At 30.0% G+C, this 25,049-nt stretch overlaps 1 protein-coding gene across 4 annotated transcripts in view; it reads left to right on the top strand.

Annotated features, from left to right (window-relative positions):
* The first annotated feature begins 485 nt into the window (after window positions 1–485).
* The window catches only part of LOC132727582 (calcium permeable stress-gated cation channel 1-like), a 43,448-nt gene continuing 18,884 nt past the window's right edge, over window positions 486–25,049 (top strand). Inside the window, exons 1-7 of one of the 4 annotated variants that reach the window (XM_060713132.1) lie at window positions 486–583; window positions 9,972–10,240; window positions 10,863–10,945; window positions 13,727–13,771; window positions 20,424–20,514; window positions 22,377–22,414; window positions 24,569–24,708. In XM_060713132.1, coding sequence (XP_060569115.1) covers window positions 10,085–10,240; window positions 10,863–10,945; window positions 13,727–13,771; window positions 20,424–20,514; window positions 22,377–22,414; window positions 24,569–24,708 — 553 coding nt within the window. In that variant the 5' untranslated portion in view covers window positions 486–583; window positions 9,972–10,084. Of the gene's footprint in view, window positions 584–8,937; window positions 9,041–9,971; window positions 10,241–10,862; window positions 10,946–13,726; window positions 13,772–20,423; window positions 20,515–22,376; window positions 22,415–24,568; window positions 24,709–25,049 lie in introns of those variants that run through there. The other 3 variants (XM_060713131.1, XM_060713135.1, XM_060713134.1) reach the window with 3 other exon arrangements.

Genomic DNA, 25,049 nt, shown 5'->3' with positions numbered 1-25,049 from the left:
ATCATGTTTAAATATTCCTTTTATCAGTTAGACAAAATCAGTTGGACCATATTACTAAAGTGTCTGTTTTCTCCATTTTAACAAATCAATACACAAATACGCCCGTTATAATGCCGCCTATACATGTCAACACGTGTACAAACAATAAACCGTTAACGTTATATCCGGACGATACCTGATAGTTGACAAAAATAACGGGAACAAAATTCTGAAAAAATAGTAATCAATTGTAGCCAAAGGGGAAAAACTCATGCCGAAAACGTTGCGGCAAATGGCGGATGTCACTCCTTGTCTTTTTTTATAATACCGTAAAATTTGACCAATTTTAAAAGAGACAGATTGGGTTCAATTGATAATATATTTTTTGAGTCCATTCACTCGGATAATACTAAAAGATATTTAGATGTAGCAGAAACGTATTTAAAAACCGTTACAAGATCGAAAATATACGCCGCAATCTGCGGTCCCGTTCTCGAGTTCCTATGATCTTGTCAACATACACTAAACATAGATCTAATGCATTTGTAAGGAAAGATTTTTAAAGTTAAGGATAAATAATAATAAAAAGAATATCTATCAGATGGTATGTATACGTTTTTATTCGCTCGGACGTTCATAGATAAATATAGATAATAGTTTTTAGACTGTAAACAGGGTCAGCAACCACTAAATATGTTAACGTGACACATATACAGACTACAGTGGCACTCTGACACACGGTATGCCTAAAATACGAAAGTGAGATTTTTGACGAAAGTGAGCGAAAGTGAGCGAAAGTGACTTTTAAAATTTGAATTGTACCGTTTTAATAGAATTTTATAGTAAATTGCTATTTGCAGACATATTATAAGAAACTTATAATATTTCTTTTCAAAAATAATCACTATGATGATTTAATCGCCATTTATTTGCATAATTTCTATGAACAAGTTCTGAAACTTTCCTTTCGCTCACTTTGAAAAATACGAAAGTGACTTGTAAAATATTAAATATAGAAGTCTACTTATAGAGTTTAAATTGAAATTTATACTAAAATTGCAGCTTGTAGACGTATATTATCAGAAATATATAATATTTATTTTCAAAAATAATCATTATGATAATTTAATCACCATTTGTTTGCATAATATCTATACACAAGTTCTGAGATCTTCCTTTCGTTCACATTAAATAATACGAAAGTGACTTGTCAAATATGAAATAAAGCGTTGAATTGAAAGTTATACTACTAATATTGCATATTCAGGCCTAGTTTAATACATTTTCAATTTAAACTCTATTTCTAATAGTTTACTAGTCACTTTCGTATTTTTCTATGCCAGCAAAAAGGAAGGTAACTAAACTTGAATATAGAAATTAGGCAAATAAATGGCGATTTAATCATGATTATGGTTATTTATTATGATATATATACTAAGTTGCTAATAATATACGTCTTCAAACAACAATTTTACCGTAAACTTCTATTAAAACGGTGCAATTTAAATTTTAAAAGTCACTTTCGCTCACTTTCGCTCACTTTCGTCAAAAATCTCACTTTCGTATTTTAGGCAAACCCCTCTGACACATTTGGAAAGAAAAAAGATCTGAATCTAAGAATTGTAAAAACCACGAAAAAACCACAGACACTTGGGGTTTGGAGCTCAAAACGCCTTTAAAATAAAAAAAAAAATGCATATTTGTCAATCCCAGCACATGTACTGATCATATATATCAAAAAAACTTAATATAAGCCGTTTTGAAAAAAAATCATATTTCAACATCTATAATAATTATTATAGATGTTGAAATATGATTTTTTTTTCAAAACGGCTTATATTAAGTTTTTTTGATATATATGATCAGTACATGTGCTGGGATTGACAAATATGCATTTTTTTTTTGATTTTAAAGGCGTTTTGAGCTCCAAACCTCAAGTGTCTGTGGAAAAAACGACTGAATTTATAATAACCCATAGGAATACAACTAAATCAGTGATCCGATAAATACAAATTTATACAAAATAGAATGACCAGTTGGATGAACCAATAAAAAATTCTGTATTGTATCGATAGTTAATAGATTTTAGATAAATCGAAAATACTCTAAATTCTATCATATAACCAATATTAATGATAAAATCCAAAAATGACACCTATATACTATAATTTAATAAATAAACAAGTGAGCCATTGAATATGAAGTGATATTCACCAACAGATGACAAGGTGATAGCAGAGTCTGAGGTCAATATCATTTTCTGCCAGTGAATATCACATCATATTCATTGACTCACTTGGTCAATAACTGTTTTATTATATGAATAGTCTAAGATTTATAAAAATAAATCACAAAAACTTCAGCCTTATATACAACTATTACCTGTTTCATAGAAGCTCATGAAGAGACGCATGCAAACAATAATTTCTTTGTTCACTTCACAATATTTTACTTAAAGTTTTTATACATTTTCAAAATTTAAATGAACATTAGCAGGAATCTGGAGGCATTCTGCTTTAATTTCAAATAGAGGCCTTCTGTATAAAACTGTTGATAAGGAAGATATGAATTAGGTATCTAGTTAAATATACTATACATGCTAGTTAAAAAAAAAATCATGAACAATGTAACTGATGGAAATACATGTATATAATATTACTATACTTGTATATAATTACTTTGTTGTAATAGAAAAGATATACTGGTACCTGATTATGCAGTCAAAACAAGATGCAATGTGCACGTATATATAGGATACTCAAGTATAATAAGATTTTTTATTTTTAGTAAAATTTTGTAAATTCCTGCAATTTATTCCAGATGAAAAGCCCATGGAGTAAAAAACAATTGTCTTCAACCTGAATAAATGACATTGTGATAGAAAATAACAGATCATGTTAATGTATTACAGAAGTTTTACTTTACAGTAAAAAGGCGCCCCAAGATGTCACAACAACTGTTGTAAGCAAAACTGTCTGAGAAGATGGATGATGATATATGTATTATGTATACAAAATTACTTATGAGATTAAATAGGAAGTTGTCTGTAATGCATTATTTAGGTCTTAGGAGAGTGCAATCTGACTGTATTGGTCTTTCACCTTGTGTTTCAGTAGGTATTAGGATTGTCATACAAACTTTAATAATGGATGATGGGACATTATGATAATTTTTGTCTAGGAGACAATCCCTGTGTATTGTAGAGTGATAGCTATGTGAACATCATGCCATTAATTTGTCATTCTGTATATCTCCTTAGAAAAGTCAGCTGTCAATATTAGAATAATACAGTATTGGAAGTTCCTGTTATTTTTCCGGATAGTGAAAATCAAATGTAAATTGCAGCATAATATATGTAGATCTATCAGTATTGTAGATTTTAGTTGCTTCATATTTTCATATATCACATCACATCACATCAACTTAAAATAATGATACAAATTATGTTGGTGTGGTAAAACAGAAAGTTTAAATGTCACCAATTTGTGATGTATTTTTGTATTATAGATATTATTATTATCATTATTATGAAATATGACATTGATTTGACATTTATAAAGATACAAAAGCCAGGTTCAGTAGGAGACTAATAGCAAAAAAAAAAATGGTACCTGTACATGTTTGTGCAACTTTATAATGATAACAATTTAATTAATGTTCTCGGAGTACTAGATAGGAAGTCTGTACTACATAATTTTATATATACTGTTTAAGTTAGTGCTCAATAACACTGGTACCCTATCCATTCTTATAGAACCATCAATGCAAAATTTGAAGACTTGTGCTGCTGTTGTCCAACAGGACCAACTGTGAGAAGTACTTCATAGCATAGGATTATAGGATTATCTATCTACAGTGATACACACAGGTTTACGGTGCATTGATTGGTCATTTTTTACATTCAATAGTTTAAGGTGCATTGATTGGTCATTTTTTACATTCAATTGCATGGTCCCTGTAAAGACCAAAGCATTATCATAACCCAAGTCGATTTTATACATGACACTAACATAAAGTTTGTTAAGCATGATCTCTTAACAATTAATGCACACATAAAACATTAATATTTTAAGTGTATATGAAAATCACATTTCTTAAAACAGTTTTATTTCAAATATCTACTTTCGTTTTCTCAAATTGCTATGGATCACTTCTTCAACAATAACTTGTAATATTAAAATGTTACAGCCAAAATATTAAAATATTAATTGCAAAACATTTTATAATTGAATCGTGTGCAACATTCTTTTGTTTTTAAATGATCTTTTAACATTTTGTGTAATGATACCTTGCAAAACAAGCCCAAGGGTTCACGAAGGATTAAATGAATTATATATGTATGAGAAAAGGCCACTCACATTATACGTTAAAGCAAATTTTCATTTTTTTTTTTTTTTTTCAGATTTATTTCAATTAGACTTAAAATGTGTGTGTACCATATCTTTTAAAATAACAGTGTGTTCTGTACCATTTCAACATAACTTTATGAAAAAATGCTTAAACATCACTGCATTAACTTTATGAAAATATGCTTAAACATCACTGCATTCACTAGAAACAATGTACATAGTAAATCTGTAAGATTTAGCATTCATTTTGCTATGATACAGTGTAAAAGAACGGATGACTTGCTAGAAATCGCTTGTTGTGATAAATGAGTGTGTACCGTTCCCCTCGGCCCCCGCTATGAAAACAAAACTGTACTCGAATGTTCCCAAAAACCGTTCAAGGGTTTTCAAAATTTTGATTATCCGTAGGTAGCTGATATAATTACGGGTACTCTGCGCCTTATCTGATCAAATTCAGTTGAGTAACAGCAAAGTTATTGATAAAAAACATACCTGAATTGTGAAAAATCTGTGTGTACCGTACCCGAAAAGTGACATGGTATGGCCACATTGTTATTTGTACATGTATGAAGGTATTAAAAGTGTTTTCTCCAAAAAAAATTATGACATATCACTAAGTAAAGTAGATTTAGATTTTGCTGTTTCTACAGGGTATGTACAATGTATATCTTAAATGGCATCAACATTTAGATGTCAAATAATAGTACATTTGTAACTATGCAATTTAAATTAGCCAACTATCTTTAAGATCCATTAAACTTGCAAATTACGAATTGATGTACTGTTATCTACATAACAGGTATTTATGCAACAAGATATTTCAATGTTTTCTATATGGTTAAATTGAAATTTCTTCTCCATTCAATAAAAGATGTTCCTGTATATAGAATTTTTCAAAACAAATTGAAAGGGGAAATAATGTGAAAGGAAATTGCTTACTCAGAACATTACATGAGTAGAATATATATATACCTGAGTATGAATTGTATTTGTATCTTTGTATCATTTGAGGTAAATTAAGTTTTTTAATCAAGGTTTTTTTGGGTTTTTTTTTTTTTGGGGGGGGGGGGGGTTCCGTTCAAACCTTACTCATTTCAACTTATATCATTTCACTAGAGGATTACAGTGTCTTATTTATAGTTACAAAGGCTTAACTGTAGATTGTAAATAAATGATGACCATTGCTTTTTTTCTTGGCACACAGATGATTTTGTTAAGCAAATATATTCATTCATCCACATTGTACAATCTAATATAATCTTGTATGCATGCTGTTGGAAGTTAGAACTTCTTCAATTATAATATCAATACTAGTTATTTGCCTTGAGTAGGCTGTCTCAGGGAACCAATATCACCATTGATGACTGGCAGAGAAATGGATCAATGCTATATAGCCTCCATCTACAGCCGTGCAACATATGGGATCACGCTATCGCTATATCGGACCAAATATCAACTACCTGTGCCTGTGTTTAGTTTTGCTTTAATTCTAATTGTGGATTTTTAAATAGATCACTCAATCTGGAAAAACAGTGTAAGCTTTAAGAACCAAAGGGTAATTTTTTTCAGTTTATTTGACCATTATAATCTAAATTTATTGAGTCATGAATGAATGACTAATTGCTTATACATTGAAGTTCTTTAAAAAAAGGTTTATCTTGACAAATATATTGACATGGTGTTGTGTGTGTATGTACAGTTTACAGTATTGCATGTTTCCTTTTGATGTATATTGTATATGGTATTTATAAACATGTTTTGTTGGAAGTTCAATATGTGCTGTTGATACAGAAAGTGAAACAAGCTTACCATATGGTGCATAATAGATATTATATCTGATGTAGCAACTTTAATTAACAATCATGTCATGCGTGTATTACTTTTGTATGTAACAAGTTTGTGTAAACTTTTCAGCTTGGCATATGTGTTACTGATTTATTTGCTGTTATGACTTAGTACTTTCGTACATCTAACCTGAGTGTACTTATTAACATATAATGAGATACAATTTTTAGATTTATTATGTATGATGAAAAAAATCAATGAGATCAATATCAAAATTGTGGAATCAGTGCTGGTTAACAAATACAGTAACTGAAGCTTTCAGTATGCATGGGTAAGCTTAACTTGAATAAATATTGTCACAGTCCTTGTGGAGACGATGTGATTGGAGGACAGGAGGAAAAAATGGTCAATTCCTACTAACTGTTCTATTTTAGAAATAAAAACATTAGAATCATTTAAAGTATTAACTTTCCTGTCTGAAATTTCTATTTGTATGGAAGAAATATGATTCAATTATAAATATATAATTCATCAGCATATCTGTTTGTATTTCGTATCTATCTTCTGTACATATTACATCACTTTACTTTATTCATTGTAAAACAGCAATTCACAACAATATAAATAAGAATTTGGCTGCATGACAATATATATTTATACAACAACATAAGAAAGAGAAAAAGACATTAGCATATAAAGGAAATTAATAATTCAGTCTAGCAATAGATCTCTGGTGGCATGGCAGTGGGAAATAGAACAAATGATTATAGCTTAACCCTAATCCCTACCTACGGTATATGTACTAAGAACATCAGAGAAATGCGAAATGAATATGGGAATTTTTAATTGATTTTTTTTCATAAATCTATATTTTTTTGTTGTTGTTTTTTTATATAGCTCTATATATAGATGATGTCATATATATTATACATAATTACTATGACAGGTTTCTAGGAAAATCCTAAATATCATGTACAAGTTTTACCATTTTAGCTTCTCAGAACAGTCAGCCAATCACAATAAATTAGGTAATCTGTTGCACTTATTTTGAAACTTTAAAAGTTTGTTTGTACCCCCACATTTTTTAAGCTGGGTTAACCCAAATTATTCTTACTATTAATATATACATGTACATGCATGAATGTCACATTCTATCAGAAATATACTACAAATGTGTTGTGTTTTTTATACAAAATATAAAAATTGAGCTACCAACAGTACAGAGCCTCTACAGGCGAGCCTGCTATACTGGTGGCAAGGGCTAATTGTATTTTGGTTCCAACAGGTTAAGTGTTAAGCATGTAACACATTAAAGGAAATCAAAATGCTATTAAATACCTTTTTTGTTAAACCTAAAAGTAACATATGTTCTGAACAGGAAATAATGAGCCCATATGGTATGATAATCCAGAAGTTGGTAATTTGTCACAAAAATCAATAAAACTGCCAGTACATAGCAGTATTTGCTAATGAGAAAAACAACACTTTTGTTTTGGGAAATACCACCAAATTCTGTTGTGCAGTTTAAATTCGTGATTTATATCTGCATCAGACCTTGTATATAAAGGATACTATATACCTAGGGATTTAATTCATTGAAATTAAGTTAGTCCATTTATGGATTAGTTGTGGAATGGAATTAGTTTGGAGGTTTGGGGTTTTTTTTGGAGTATGTTTTAAATGTCACTATTATCCTGGAAATTTACCCAATCTTTGATACATTTGACTTTTTGCTATTGATGAATGAATGCATTTTGTTAGTTGTTCATTTATTCAGTGTTTTGTTTGTCTGTATATTGTTAAAATTTTATAATTTCATTTTAACTGTTTAGTTTAAAAATATTTACATGTATTTAAGAAGGTCTTGCAAGTTATATTAATAATTTTTTAGTCCACTTCCTTGAACTTGTACTGGTGTCTGATGAGGAAACACTTGGCGTCTTGACCAAAGTAGGACCCAAACCTGTTAGCTCAGGGTTGAGAGGCAAGCACCTTAACCACGAGGCCACTAACAGTTTCCCTCACTTAGTAGAATAAATCTGTTGCAGTGTTCAGACTACCAGATTACTTAAAAAAAATTACAGGTATTGAAATATTGATACCAGATGAATATTCTTTCCCATCCTTAACAAAAAGGTGGTGAATATTGGCAATTTTAATACCTTTGTATTGATTTAGATTTTCATAATTGTCACATCACTATAGTGATTTATTATGCTATGATAGCAGAAAACTTTAATAGCAAGGTTTTAGTTGTGACAGCTACAAGCTAATTATCAGTTTCAAGATATGTTCCCACCTGAGCTTGAATCCTGGAGAGACACGCTCTTTAGTTTGTAAGGCCAACATTGCCTTTGTGATTGAACTTTATTAAACAAAGATATGTAGCTTCATAGCCTTGTCATTGTCCTGATTAGCCAACTAATATTTAAAGTAGAGTGCATGTACATGTTCTATTACAAAGTAAAACTTGACCAAAAAATAAAATTAAAAAAAAAAACAACAAAAAAACATGCTTGTATCTTATTATGACAAAACTACATTATGACAAAAATTTTAGTAAACGGTTATATGGTTTTGATGTGACAATATGTCCTTGAGCCATCATCAGTTAGATATGAATTAATATCATAGATCATAGATTATTTATCATGTATGTAAGTGGTTTTATCATTTTATTTATTAAATAGGACATGTTGTGATTTTTATATACACAAATAGCTATATTTAGATTTAGATCTCATTCACATGTGACATACCAAATATAAAGTAGATATCGGTATACCAAAGGGCAGGTAACTCTATAAACATGGAATAAATATATGTGTTGTAACTATAGAATGTTTACGTAGATTTTTATTGTGATTTCTATTGATTGATTATCTACATTATGTTTGTATGGTTTATATAGGGAATTCACTGTTAAGGTGTGGAAAACATTCTCACTCAAGCTTCTGTTTATATAGAAAGATTAAATCTACCATGTCTTGTTTCTGTTTGTCCCTCATTGTTCATAAAACATGCCGTCTGCATAATTTATCAGGATAACAAGCATACAATAGCTTTATTCAAATTGTTATCTTTATTGTACAGTCCTAAGTTTATGTCAGCTTGATTTATAGGTTAGCTTTAATCTTTAATTCAATAGAATTTAACAAAAAAATATTTACTAGAAGTTAAAACTTTTATAAATCATGCAACGCATACCGGTATTTACTACTATGTATAGAGTACAGATTAATTTGAATAAATGCATAAATTTAATGGATGGGACTGGGATATGTACAGTGTTCTTTATCATGCAAAAAAATGAAGATGTTATATTAAACCATTCAAAAGTACTTAATCGAATTACCAATGGCAATATCTAACTTGAAAATGGTTGGTGTCAGATTCTACTTAGGTGCCAGATGGTGTCTAAGCAATGCACAGAGGAGATCTGAGGTCTTATTCCAGAAGTAAATTTGGAAAATCTTCATTTGAACTTTACAGTATTTTACAGTATTGTCATAGATCTTGTCTGTTAGGTAAATACCACAAGCATGATTAATAATGACTCTCAGGATGCCAGCAGCTTGACTTGAAGAAATATGATGGTTCTACACAGGATCTACTCAAGGATTTACATAAATACATACTGCACTAATAAGCACTTAGGGTCTTGCCAGAGATTCACCTTTTGAGGGCCGATCCTGAATCAATGAGGAAAATGTCCATTGTGATAGCAAGAGGTTGACATTCTACAATTATCAACAACAAAAAAAAAAATAAAATAAAATACCTCAAGATCTTAATCTGAAGCCTCTGTTCAGTTTCTGTTTGCTAATAATTATAACAAATTTTATACAATATTTTCAGATCACATGGAATGAGCCAAATTTCAAAGCTTCAAAGAATCGATATGATGTATGTCCATCAACCTTAATTGTGAGAAGAATTAGCCAATTTTAAAACAGAAATAAAGCTGAGTCATGGAGTTACTACAAAACGATCCTAAAAGCAGTAACTTTAGCAGCGATACATGTTCTTTTCCTCTTGTTTCTGGCAATAAGACAAGCGTCATCTACGAGGGGTATCTATATGGTGGAATCCCGGAAAATCTCATAATTAATGCTGTTGTATGGGTGGTAAGTTTGAACAATGTAATTATGGTCTGCAATACTATAAAGTGTTGGATGTATCAATTAAGTGCAGAACACAACAGTAACTATTTATTATTTTTAAGTAATTGCCCTTTGTATTTTTCTTTTTTTATTGGACATGATAAAAAAGTAAAAATAGCAGGTGTCCTTTTCCAATAGATAGATCACTAATTTTGTAATTATTATCCTTATAATTTTTAACACATTGTACTTAACTTTTTTTAATGGCACATGACATTAAATAATGTCAAAATGATATTTTAAAGTTATTATAATTATGATCTAATGCTCATTACAACTGAGAGATTTGGTATTATATATATTATAACAATTTGATTTTTGTTAGTTCTTATTATTATGTTACATGACTGTGTTGTGCTCTTCAGTAGTGTAGGAATAAAAGATATGGTGATTGTTTTTAGTGAACCAATGAATACATTTTGCAAAATTAAGATTGACTAAGAATTTTCATATACCATGGCATTTATAAGCAGTTGTACAAAAAGCAGTACATGTCTAAACAATTATTGATACCAATTTAAAAAAACTAAATTTGGACATATGCGCTAAAAATGTGTGGAGAAAAAGATTTGATTGACTGTTTCAGGTTTTGCTGTTTTTGTTTGCGGTATTAAGAAGGGTAGCATGGGACTATGGTAGAATAGCACTGGTTAGTCGACAAGAGGAAAAGTAAGATAATTTGATTTTTCTGTTGTCCTACATCGTTATTGTCATACATATTGTTTTGATGTAATTATCCAGCCTTTGGAGTCATCTGTATTGTATTTATTTATGGTTTATTTGAATTATATGATTTCATTGAGCAAAAAAAAGAAAACTGCAGATTACATAGATATTTCTGAGCTTAAAGGGTATAAAGCTATATCTAACAACATATTCTTATAAAATCTATAAAATGTAAAATTACGTTATTTCCATAATTTTCCTAATGGTTGATTATCAAAAGACGTTTATCATAGAATGTTTCTGTTATTTAACATACATGAACATGAATCTTGTATTAACTCCTAAGGAAATAATTATACAAACATATAATATTAATATAGGAGTGAATAAAATATTTATGTATATTTTTTCTTTCATAAAATTATTTTAGTAACTGTATCATTCTTCAATAAATTTGTTAACTACGGACAGCAGCTATATAGCTTTATACACTTTAAAATGTTTTTGCAGAGTGATTATCTTTTAAAAAAAAAACAACACATAAAAGTTTATAGAATGATTGTGTCTGTTTTAGGTCTTTTATATTGTTTCATATTATGTTTTTTATTTTTAATTTTTTTTTCTAATGAAATTGTTTATGTTTAAATATTGTAACACCATTAAGATATTTTAATATGATGTGTGACATTTTTAAAAAATGTTTTCTGACATAATCATGGCAATTCAAAATACATTGCAACATATTGTTATAGTGTAATATACATACCAAAACTGGGAGTAGAGTAGTGTGGGTGTTATATTATTATTCCATTATGAATATTAATAATATTGACAATATGATACAGGTCATATGAACAGCTTTAAGAATTTTACAATTCAGCATTTATGTTTGGAAAGCAGTGAATAGCAATTACCCCTTGAAAATCTAATTCCTGAAGCTGATACTTTTTTATCAGGTGTGCATCAAAGATTTTTTACCACAGGAGATCACTTGATTTCCACTGGTAATAATACATATTCTAGGGTTAGTTTAAGGATTTTACCTCTTTTTCAAAAGAAACATAAGTCTAATTATTTCAAGATTTTTCACTAGTTTTTACAAGATTTTCACTAAAAATGTACAGTTGGTATCCAATGCTGAGGGGTTTTGGCAAATTAGCCCCCCCCCCCCACTTCCCCACATGGTTATTTAAAATATTATAATTATTTTGCAATTATTTAGCAAGTAACTTTTGCTCTCTTTGAACACCTAACTAAAAAATTGAAAAATACAGATTGTTTTATAAGAATAGCCATGATGTACTGGTAAGGTGCGACCAGGTTTGTCTTTAGCATTTCTTCTTAAACATGGAGTGATATAATTATTTTAGTATTACTTGATACAAATGTTTACCATCATGAGACATAGTGTTACCTCTAAAGGTGAAAGGTCAGAGGAAAAGACTTTTCTTTAAAGCAAAACTTCAGCTTATGTTCACCATTTTTAAGCAGAGCATTTCGTGCAAAATTTCAAGTTTTTATGGCCAAGGTCAATGACACATACATGTTAACCATTTTCAGATAAAGTGATGTGCCCTTTAACTAGGTCAGTAGCACAAAGGTCAAGGTCACATCTGGAATTCTTAAAAAAATAGCAGCATTGCAAAATTCTTGACCCTTGTTATTTCATGACAAGTGTATTTTGTGACAATGATACCCATGTTTAATTAGATACTACAAATGTATAAAAAAAAACACAATTTTATCTTTAAAAGAAAGTCTGTTATCTCTCTATAACAGGAATTGTTCAAAGACAAGTTTTAAATTTTGTCTCCTCTGTCCTTTAAAAAGTGATAATATTTAAACATGAGAGGAAGTTTTTGACAGTTTCAATATGAAGAAAGTAATAGCTTTCTCCTAGAAGAAGTATTAACTATTTTGTCAATTTCAGTGTCCATAGCAACTGTTCTGAAATTTGTCTTTCATTTATTCAGTAACAATTATGTTGCAGTATTTTCTGATAACATATTTTTTGTTCAAAGGAGTTTGAAATTCTATCATAGTAAATTATACCCATATTATTAGATGTGGGAATGGGGTGTTATATTTTTCTAAATTAAGGATACAGATATCAATTTTGAGTGCCTTGTTGTAGAAACATGCACAGTTAATTTCAAATGGGCAGGTATATAATCACCAAGTTTGGTATTCCTCAGTGATTGATAACAATTATACTACCACCCTAGAAAAGTTAATATTCTTTTTCCATTCAAATACGCTAATTAAAAGAGAATTGATAATTAATATGCCGAACAACATAAAGCAGAGAAGTAATTTTCCTGACTTCATTTGGTTTATTGTATCTGTTTCTTTTTTTATGCCATGCATATATTGAGTAATGCACTGGACTGCCCTATCTTTTTAATAGGGGAATAATGTGAAGCGTGTTAGAATTTTATTTTATTGATAGAATATCAAACTGGCCTGTGAGGTTTGTACTTATATGCTGTAATAAATCAGAGAAATGTCATATTAGAATATCTTGATTTATTGTTGTAAATTTTAAGTATCTAGAAGCATGATTTATTGTTTTTCATGATTATAATAATATTGTAAAGTGATTTATTGTTGTTCAGTGTAAAATCGATAAAATTTCAGTTATTAAAGATTATGGTTGTTCCTCACAAAATCTTCTAATTTTATTTCTTTATTATAGGTTACAAATGTGTATTCACTCTGTGTTTGTGTTAATGATTATTTTTGTTGTTTATTGGTCAACCATTTGTGCTTGTTGTTTTTTAACAGTGACGAAATATCCAGGAGAGAATCAGGAGAGAATAAATACAATGTGTAATGTTTATTATTTTCTTGGAAATTCCCATAACCTTCCGCTATGCATGCTTTTCCCCCTGGGCAAGGGTCTTCTATAAAAATAACCGGAGTGAATTTTCTTTGTCAATCATCATACCCTTCATGTATATGTTAGTAAATTCCCTTCTAGAGAATATGTCAAAATTTGAGGCTTTTTAAAATATGGGCAGGAAAATATAGGTCAGATATGAGAGAAATTTGTAACAATAAAATAATATGTCTACTATGAAATCTCCAGGCAATTGAGTGTAAATAGATATGTGAAATATTGTTTGAAGAAATTTGCTATTTATGTAAATGTTTTATGGAATGATCAGAATGTTATTCAGAAATGTCTCTTTAACATTTTTCCTTACTAAATAACCTTTTTTTTCTGCCAAGATCACCTTATGGAAGTAGCCTGCTTTCACTTTTGACATGTCATTATTTTGTAATTTTAAAGAATATCAATATAAGCTTAAAGTTAGGCTGCCAGTACTTTAGAGTGTTGCCATGCTGCATGGGTGGTGGTTGTACTGGCATAGCTTTATACTGACAGCATAGTTGCTAGCATCTGGAGAACTATTTTAACAGCAAAAAATAAAAAAATAATTGTCCTATTGATTGATAACATAATCATAATAAACTTGCACTTAAAGCTATCATGCTTTTACTTGTTATCAGTAGTGAGTACCATTGCATTTAAAGACATGTTTGACTGCATTTAACAAAGTCATATTAGATGTACATGGTACCATAACTGTGTCATAAACTACTGAATTAGTGGATATTTCTGCGTGTCATTTAAAATTCCAGACATTTCGCGTGTAGAATTTAATGACTTGTTGTTTGATATTTACGCTTGAGGAAATTTTAGCAATTTTCGTTAGTTTGCAAAATTCACCAATATTTCCGCGTTGCTAACTTAACCACTTACACAGTATAGTAAGCAAACTGACAATATAATAAATTAATTTTCATTCATGTTAATAATGAATATCTAGACAGTTTTGAACTGGAAATATTTTTACTGGAACATCAATAACATTTTTACCCAATATACAAAAGTGTGTCAGAAAATGTAATTCCTATTTAGCAAGTTGGGGAAACATACTTGTTTTACCATAGGAAACATAATGAATAAACTATTCCCAAATGTACATGCCATTGGTACGGATAATTTTGTCTATTAGAGGGTGAATGATGAATAACTTGAAACATTGATTACAGCCCAGAGAGAAAGAAATTGTAGAAATAAAGATGGTCTTTATCTATTGTCTGCATCTTACATAATTACTCATACAAAACATGAGGACAGTGTACAAATTTTAACCCTTAACCTGCTGAATTTGTAGAATGGACTTGCCTGACTTTGAATTTGGAACAGTCCATTTAAAGTTTAAGGGATTTCAATGTCAAAATACAAATTTGGGCTACCAACAGTATAAAACCTGGTGTGCTTGTGACTCCCTGACCCCCATTGGAACTGTACATGATACAGTTTTATTAATTTTTCATGGAGTGAAAATCTACAAAATATTTATATAGTCAAAGGGTTATAAAGCTTTATCTGATGAAATATTTTTTAATAAAAATTTAGAAATGGTAAAATTATGCAGTTTCCATAATCTTATGGATGATTGTCAGAAGAGTTGTATCATATTAAAATGTCATGCCCTGTTGCTGTTCAGGAAATATACAATGTTCACACATTTTTCTTTCGGAATAACTCTTTTTTTTCAAAATTAAAACAATAATTTTGTGACCAGATATGTAGCTATATACACAGAAAGAGCATAATTCTGTCCTAGTAACCATAAAGTACATAATCTTCAGTTTTTATAAATCGCAAGGATATTTTAATGGGATGAAGGAACATGTGCTGTAACAGGCATATTGCTAGATTTATGACCTGAATGCAAATTAATTTTTTTCTTGAATTCAATTTCCTTGGTAATTTGAGAGGATTTATGGCAGTAAATTATTTTCTGCTGGTAGGAAGTTTCAAGCATGACTATTTCAGGCAAATCAATGCAATTGTATCAGTTTGTATACACATTTAACCATTTGCTATTTTAAGTTACTCTGCTTGCTAATAATGGAGCAAATGTTAGTCAATATTTTTTTATTCTTTTAACATGCTGAGTTTTTGTAATGTATTTGACAAGGTTTTAATTTAGAACAGTCCAGAATACAAAAGTTGAGCCGTCAACAGTATACACAGACATGCAGGCTGGTCTGTCTCCTATAATACTGATGGTAAAGTCTAATTACAGTCATTTAAATAGCGAACTGAATCTGACATCCCCGGCTGATTCCTTCTTTATTTTAAATTAAATCACATCGCTTTATATTACTCGCTTATGACGAATTTTCGGCATTAACGAACCATTTTTTCAAGCCCCAAATGACAGAAAACATGTAAATTTCCTTGGTTATAACAAACTGTTATAATTGAAATGTCCGGATGCGCTCGATTAGGATCAGTACATAAATAACACTATCTGAAAATTATACAATCGACTGATTGCACAGACTAGTTATGGCTTTAGGGAATAAAGATTTTTGATAAAATGTTCTCACAACATAATTTCCTACTTGTTACAGAAAATTTGTTTTTCGCACCCTCAGTTGATTGCTGTAAATACCCGATAATTACCAAATAATCGATTGTTTTTGTTTGCAATATTAACCAAACGATAATAAACAAATAGCAAAAGAATACTTTATAGACAAGTTCTACATGAATAAATACATGTACCATGTACATAATATATTGTTTTAGTAAAATACTGGTTACACCGGTAACCAGTGAAAGTATGGCTTTTTCACGGCAAATTTCCCCATCCAAACAAGTCAGCAAGTTGTTGCTACTTCGCTTTAAGCGAACTTCGGATATAACGAACGATATTTTAATGTCCCATTGAGTTTGTTATAACCGGAGTCGACTCTACTTCCTTTTCTAACAGGGTATGAGATAAAACTGTCACTAGAGTTATAGACTTTAAATCAAATGGGGCAGATCTATAATTTTGTTATTTATCTTTAGTAGTTTTCCTCATTTAATTGGGTTGATCGAGGCCCTTTGAGGCATATTGATTTTGGGAAGAATTATTGCTAAAATTGCTAATTTGGGAAGTGTTCTTCAAGCTGGTGTAAGCTCAGATTTTTGGGGAAACTGCATGATTTAGAAAACTAGATGAGGAAGAGGCCTATAATAAAGAAGAGGTTTTTTATATGCCTCTGTTATATAAGATGAAAATATACTGATCCTGTAGAAAATATGTTGAGGATTTTCATGGCCAGTCAAACCAGTTAAAATAATATTAAATAAACACATACATAACTATTGTTTTGACCAATTCAGGCGTGGAAATGTAATATAAGACAATAATATATGATTGATTTTTACTTGTTGAAAAAGAAAAAAGTTATCTACAATATTTTTTATTTTGTGAATTGAGTCTGACAATAAAATTATTCAATATGAATATTCATGCATTCTTTGAATTCAAGTTCAATGAGACTTTATATATACATGTATAATAATGTAATTGGTCAGCCTTTCAGAAATATATATATAATATAATTATATTACATGTATATGATTATACATTAGATGTTTATTTCTTGATTGAAATACAATTCATTCTATCAGGATTGTCAAGTGAACCAAATATAATTTTTCTCACTCTTTGGCTATTGTTATATAAATAATGAGATACAATTATATATTGTGTGGAGGCAGACAGACTCAGTTCTCCATTGACAATAATAAGAGACCACCCACTCCAAGCAATGAGATATTCTTGTTATATCAGTGAAAGACACAAATTATTCCTCTCCTTGACTTGTATTGGATGGTACTATCTGTCGACTAGATTGTCCTTGATGTATGATAACAGTGTTAGACAGGTCAAGTACATCAATATCTCCAGGAAGGAGAATCTTGTACAGGGACATATCATTGATTATATAATGTAAACTGTTAGTTTAATGCTTAGAGGGTTTGAAATAATATATAATAGTTTGACCATAACAAAAGTTTTGAAACAGGCCACCATGCACACTGGACACAACATTCTTGATTTGCTCGCTGTTATATAAAAGAGTCTCTGAAATTCAAACTATATTATGGTATTTTAAACTTGAAATTTTTAGATTATTGAACTAAACAGTGGATTGTTTTTGCGCTTAAGTAGGCGATCATCACTTTGGATCTTCCTCCACCAATAATGCTAGAAAATTACCATTACCATATGACCATTATTGTGTTGGTACAAACAACCCAATAAAAAACCTGGGTTCAAAATTTAAAGAATACCAAAGAAAAATCCATTTCAGAAAATAAATGTGGAAATGCTCAATTTGGGTTTTCTAGTTCTCATAAATAATGATAGTTTAAAAGGTATTGCTATCATATTTTCCTCTAGAGGCAATGCAGACGCTGGAAGAATACTTTTATGGCATAAGTCAAACCCAACATAATATTATCTGTAGTAAAATATGCCAAATCAATAGCTGAGGTGATAAGCATTCTTTATGAAGTGCACGGTTTGCATTGGATAATTATGTATACATCTATTACACTGTAATAACTAAATTATTATTTACAACATTAATGAATATAAATAAATATATTCCAAAAACAGGACCTACAAACCAATATATTGGAAGGGTTGGGTTCTGCTCTGTTATTTGAATGGAGCATATTTTATCTTTAATAAGGGATTCTAGTAACTGGCCCTACAAAGTAGGCAGGGAGGAAGAGAAAAGTGTGCCATGTTTTATTGTTTAAAGGGTTAAAAAAATGGTTTCCTAGTGATTTAATGATAGTTTGTGTGACAAGATTTCCTCTGGCCTACAATGACAGCATCTGACCTGTAGATGATAAATGTGCCCTCACTTGTAATTATTATGCTAAATCTCAGGAGATAATGATTCTGGTCAGGCAAGGAAAAGTAGATGCAAAATCTCTCTCTGGACATTGTTCCTCAGTGGGTAACATCAAATTGTCATTTGTACTAATATATATTACATTTGTTTCACACATCAAATAAAAATGTTCCAATTTTTTCTTCTTAAACATTAGTCAAAGCTTGTAACTGCTTTAAATGTATCAATTTTAGACCCAGATAAGTTTCAATTACCTATTAGTACCCTAGCTTATAAAATTGAAGAGCTATTTTAAATATATTTATGATACATTTGTAACAAATTTTTAAACTAGTGAAAAATGACTTTTGGGTGTATAGAATGACAAAAGTAAGTTTGCACCTGAGACTGTTGCATTCATTAAATTTTATTGAATCCGGTTGGGTACCACTTGTAATGTTTGGTTCCAAGTATTGGCCAAGATACCTAAGTGCTAGCCTATGTCTTAGTTTATGTTACTCTTGTACATGAGAATCAGAAAGACTGTTATTGCATGTGCTTTAATTATCAAAGCTTATTTTCACACATAAGTTGCTTAATTTTCACATCACTATTTTCTCCTATATAACCATGCATATTGTAGTTTGTAGGAATAGAAACGGCTTGGTGCAAGAGGGCTCTATCTCATGTAGCAAATTGTAATCATAAGACCTTTTTCCATCAAGGCATTGTGATTTTATCTGAAAAAATTGAATCTTTGTAATGTTTATGAGAAAATTATATAATTAAGTACATTTTATTAATCTGTACTATAGAACTATGTATGGGTAAGTATTGATATGTTACAGGTTCTTAATTGTTGCTTTTATGGTCTTTATTAAGGTTACTGATATTCTTTTATTCTGTGTTTGTTTAATTAATTATTTAATGTTACTAGCATTCAGACAAAAAATTTTCTTAGATATGGGATATTGAAATGATTAGTTTGATTTGTTATTGAATTTATTCAATGATTTAAAGAAGAAAAAAAAAAGAAGCAAAAATCAGTGCCTCTGAAGTAAGCTTCATACCGTTTTATTCATTGTCTACAATAAATTAAAAACAGAGTATACACAAATTTGATATTCTGTTTTTCACACACCATAAATATAATTCTTGGGTGGCAATTGTCAAAAGTAACCTATGCAGAATTAGTCTCATTTGCACATATTTTTAAGGGCTTGGATAAAGTGGGTTTAGCTTAATCTTTAGATTTGATTATTAAGATTTGTTTTAAAGAACATTAAATTTTAAGCTTTTAATTTGTTGTGATAAATAGCATTATGTTTAAGGTGTCTTTCTCCCTCGTAAATGATCTTGGATGTATCTGATATTAACTTCCATTTATACATTGTATTCAAGTACTAGTATATTCCATTGTTATTAACATTCTTATTCTTCAGTTAACAAATATCTCAACTACCTTATATTATAAGATCTTTAGATAATTTTGATATTAACAACTTCTTAGATTGTTTTTGTTAAAGCAATATTAAACATTAAAATATTAAATTTAACATTACATATTAAGCAGAAGTTTAGAAAGACTGAATATATCATTCATATATTCTTGTAAAGTGAAATCATTGTTCTTTGAGTAGTATTCATCAAGTTTGTATGATATCGTAATGATGTGACTGAAAAAATTAATGAAAGCCAATGGCAGTTTTTATTTTGTAATTAGCAAAGTTCGAGTCTTTTTGTTTAATCTCATGTTCATGTCTGGTTACTATTTCAGATGGACTTCTTTGTTTTATGGTGAACATGAAGGAAACCGTCATTATGGTTCTATGGAATCCCTTGACTCACAGCTTCATGCTCAAGACAGGGTAGGAATTTCTTTAGTTGGGGTTTTGAGCGACACTGACATTGTGATAGTCATATTGTGACTTTTCAGCTGTACTGGTGGAGGAAGGTCTCATCATGCATCTCTGTGCATTATTTCAGGCACAAGCAGTGAGATTTGAACCCACGCCAACCAAAACCCCTCAACCTTAGAGATCCTAAGGGTTTTTATGGTATTTAATCAAAGGTGCTTCAAGTCATTGTCAACAGTTATTACGGTCACGTTAAATAACAGGGCTAATGATGATAATGTCACATTGTCTCCACATTATAAATTTTTTGTTAAATTTAAAAATGTTTAAGTGTCCATTAATATCTGAGTATGCATAGTGGTATGCTAAAAAAAAACACTTAAAAGCTGCCATATGACCCTTTTAATGATGGTGTGAGCAAATATTGTTAGTTTTTCAGGTACATATGTAAATGAGTTACCTATAAATAGGTTGATTTCAGTGGAATTTATACTTGCATGCATGCATGGCATTTTCATCTAATGAACAATAAAAATTAATTTTGCTTGATACCTGAAAAGCTTGTGTTTATGATGTAACATGGATTTTAGCATTTTTGCTGAATCAACAATATTTTGTGCCATGTAAGATCAATGATTTATTCATTTCATAGAACTCCTAATGATCTGTATGACTTGATTCCAGTGTACATTAATGGCAATATGATACAATGCTGGTGAGGTGTAATGATAAAAGATGAGATTTCTGATTTTAGATTATGACTTTTGTTATTAGGGCTATATATTATACATGTATTGTAGCAGAAATATCCACTGAGGTCATATTAACATAAAAGCTTTATTGATTAGATCTATATATTATGTTGCAGAAAGGATAAGTTTTCCTCTATTATTTCAATTTTACAAAAGCGCATTTATACCTTTAAATAATTAATTAATTTTGTCTTTGAAATTTGTTTGCATAAGTTGTTAATGAAAATGCCTATTTATACAGAATTTAGGATTTCTTTTCTATTTGCAATGATTAAAATTTAATGCTGAAGGTTGAAGGTCATTGGAAAAACAAGCTATGAGAACTTTCCTTATTAATAAATGAACTTTAAAGTACATATATAATGATTTGTTTTAAACGTTTTTAAGATTGAATAACTTGGAAACTTGATAAATTTGAATATCATAACTGAACATTAGAATATCAGAACTGAACATTAGCAGCAATATTGATCTACATATTTATACCACCAGACCAGCTTACCAGTCTTTTAACTGATTGATTGAAATATTTTGTTCAAAATGCAGTGTAAGGCTTTTCCATTATACAAATTCATCTCAAATATTTCTTGACTTTTTCCCTAAGAAATAAATTATGTCAATTCTAGTCATTGCAGTATACATTATCTAGTAACAATGTGTCCACAGAAGCACCTCATTACCAGCTCATTGCCTTTTAAACCTATAAGAGCTGTCAGCAATAATGAAAGGCCCTTGCCAACAATATACAACAAGGTCAGTTAACCAACCTCTATTATAGTTCTATTATAATGGTTTCTCAGTAGATTGAATATTACATCCCTTATAAAGAAATGCAAGGTTCTGAAATTACTATAATAAGTTGCATTGCACAAAATATATAGGGGAAAAAAATAACCCTACCATGTTGAATTTGTTACCAAATGAATGTAATGAAATTTTCAGGAATCATGCATTTCTTATGTAAATGATTTATATGATGGAATTTCAGGTATCAAAATGCTTAAACTAAGTCTAGTAAGACAACATGTATGTGAGAATGTGATGGATGGAAACACAAGATAGTGGCAAAACAATTTTTACTACCAGTATTCCAGATATATATTGATTTTATATCTTTTTCAGGGATTCTGTTCTTGGATCACTGCATTCATCAGAGTAAAGTAAGTTTTCTACTTAGTGTAATAACCTATAACTGTCACTAAATAAGTAAAAATATATGTCCAAATACAGTTAAACCTGTTCTCAAGATTACCACTTAAAACCATCTACCTCAAAGATTTATGTAAAGTTATAAACTGTTGTTAAAGACTTAGAGATTAATACATGGCAGAGTAGGGACGGAAGGAAATAATCGGCCTGCAAAATGAATGGCCCAGAGGGCTTCAGCGCAACGGCATTATTCATTTCAGGACCAATTATCAATATCTGGCCGATCTATGTCATGTTTTAATCTCTTTAACAATAACTTGATAGATCTAATAGTAACATGAGTATTAATAGGATTTAATTTTTTCTCTTTGATTGTATCATATGTAACACTATTTTTATTGTGTTAAACCACACCTTAAGTTAAGGCCATCCTTTATGTATTTCTAAGAAATGATATTGTCAGACAGTTTAGACTACATGTTTGTCTGGAAAGTATGGCCAAGCTTAAGAAAATGGTTTTTGGACATGAAATAAATACATGTGATAAGATATATTGATACATCTGATGTTGGTGAACATATGTGAAAACATATATGTCTTCATCTCAACAATTATAACGTCTGGAAACTGTCCTGATGTTTTATTATTTCTGACATTGCTGGGAAGAATTGTGTCAGTTTAATGTATCCCCCCAGGATTTTCTTTTTTTTATGGATTCTATCTGTCCATATATTATGTAACTATATATAACATAGTGTTTGTTTGAATTAAAAACAAAAAGTGCCATTATTAGTCACCTTTAGACAGAATTGTATACTTAGTAATGCTCTTATATTGATATACGTAAATAGTAGATGTATTATTTCTTTGACATGACTTTCTATGCTGCCCATGAATGGCCATTATCTATGATAAATGTTTGATCTGACAAGGGGAGTTTTTAGAATGACTAATGACTAGAATGGTTTCCCCAGTGCTCTATTCATCCTTTTAAGTTTCACAATTCTTCCTCGTAACAAGCCTTCATTATCAAATAGAACTAAAAATAACAGGATTTCAGTTTATTTATGCTGAATTGTATAATATCAAAAATTCAAAATATTGAGAATTTTTTATAAACATATCTGGTAATCCCAATTGTTCTTGGTAAATTTACTTGAATTTTAATGTTAACTATGTGTTTTTTGTCCTGCATCATTAAAACATGTAAATGTCAGTGATGCTTACAGTTATTCATAGTAATGTTTTGGTTTTTGTAAACCTGTGCCTTTCTATGGAGGAAAATAGAGCATGATAAATCGGCAAAAAAAGAAAACGTGAATCAGAATCCAACAACCAAGAATGCAACATAGCCGCACATTTAATCAGATTTTCAACTTAATTGCAATTTAACATGCAATGTAAAATGTACTTAGCAGAGGCTATTCATGGTGACAGTTTTATGTCTTCTAGTTTACTAAATTTATCAGTTTTGATCTCAATCAGCTGCTGTTAACTTACTGTTTTGGTGACAAATGTACACAATGGCATTTAACAGGAAAATATATCATTTTAGTGAAAAATGCAGTTTAGAAATAGCCTGTAAAATACAGGAAAAACACTCTGGTGCAGCTGCCATTTTCACTATTTCTGTCAGTTTGTCTACCATTAACAATATCTTATAGAAATGAATATGATTTTCAAACCTGTTTTTATGATGTTTTGATAATGAGTTTAAATTGAGCATATAAGATGCTTATCACATGGAGTAAGTCTCATTTTCCTTCCCCAATTAATACATATTTCCTGCCTATTGTTTAATAATTTCAAAAAATAAAAAAATAAAATTATTTTACAACTGAAGGGTTAAAGTCTTTATTTCATTTGTGCTTCCTATCCACTGATTGTGAAATAGATTGTCATAAAAGTAGCCAAACATAAACAAGGTGCTATTTTGTCTTCCATACCAAATACATGATCATTTTATAAGTTTGTACATGGCTAAAAAGCAGGAGATAATAAATATTGCCAATGAGGATTGTCTTAAAAAGTGTAATAATAGGTACACAAAAAAGAAACAACATGGTTTTGGGAATTAAAAAGTACATGTACAAATGTACTTAGAAGTAGCTTTATTGGGACTTAAATTGGCCTTTAAATTTTCATTTGTATATTTTGTTTTTCAGGGACTCAGACATTGTAAAGAAATGCGGCATGGATGCACTACAGTACATCACATTTCAGCGCTATATATTACTGTATGTGCTTGTTGTCTGTGTGCTTTCAACTGCCATTATAATACCTGTCAACTTTACTGGCAGTAACAGTAAGTAATACCTGAATCACATAAACATTTAAATACATGTCCGAAGTTCAAATCTCAACAGGTATTGAAGATTATTTCGTGTGTGAAATTATTCCGGCTAGCTTATTAAAGATCAATGGTTCTACCCAGATGCCAAGAAAAGCAGCTTGAAAGTATTAATATTACATATTACATATTTTCTGTGACTTGGGATAGGTGTTATTTTTACCTACATGTTCATGATATACAATGTATCTACAATTTCTACAAGTTTTTGAATATATACTGTTGGCTGCACATGAATAATATTTTTGAATTTGAAATCCCTGGACTTTGCACTTCACTGTTATAAATTCTAAGGA

Source organism: Ruditapes philippinarum, unplaced genomic scaffold (genome assembly GCF_026571515.1).
Source record: "Ruditapes philippinarum isolate M1 unplaced genomic scaffold, ASM2657151v2 ctg849_1_1_1_1, whole genome shotgun sequence".
Lineage (NCBI taxonomy): Eukaryota > Metazoa > Mollusca > Bivalvia > Venerida > Veneridae > Ruditapes > Ruditapes philippinarum.
Note: the sequence above shows the minus strand (reverse complement) of the source record. Positions and strands in the feature narration are given on the sequence as shown.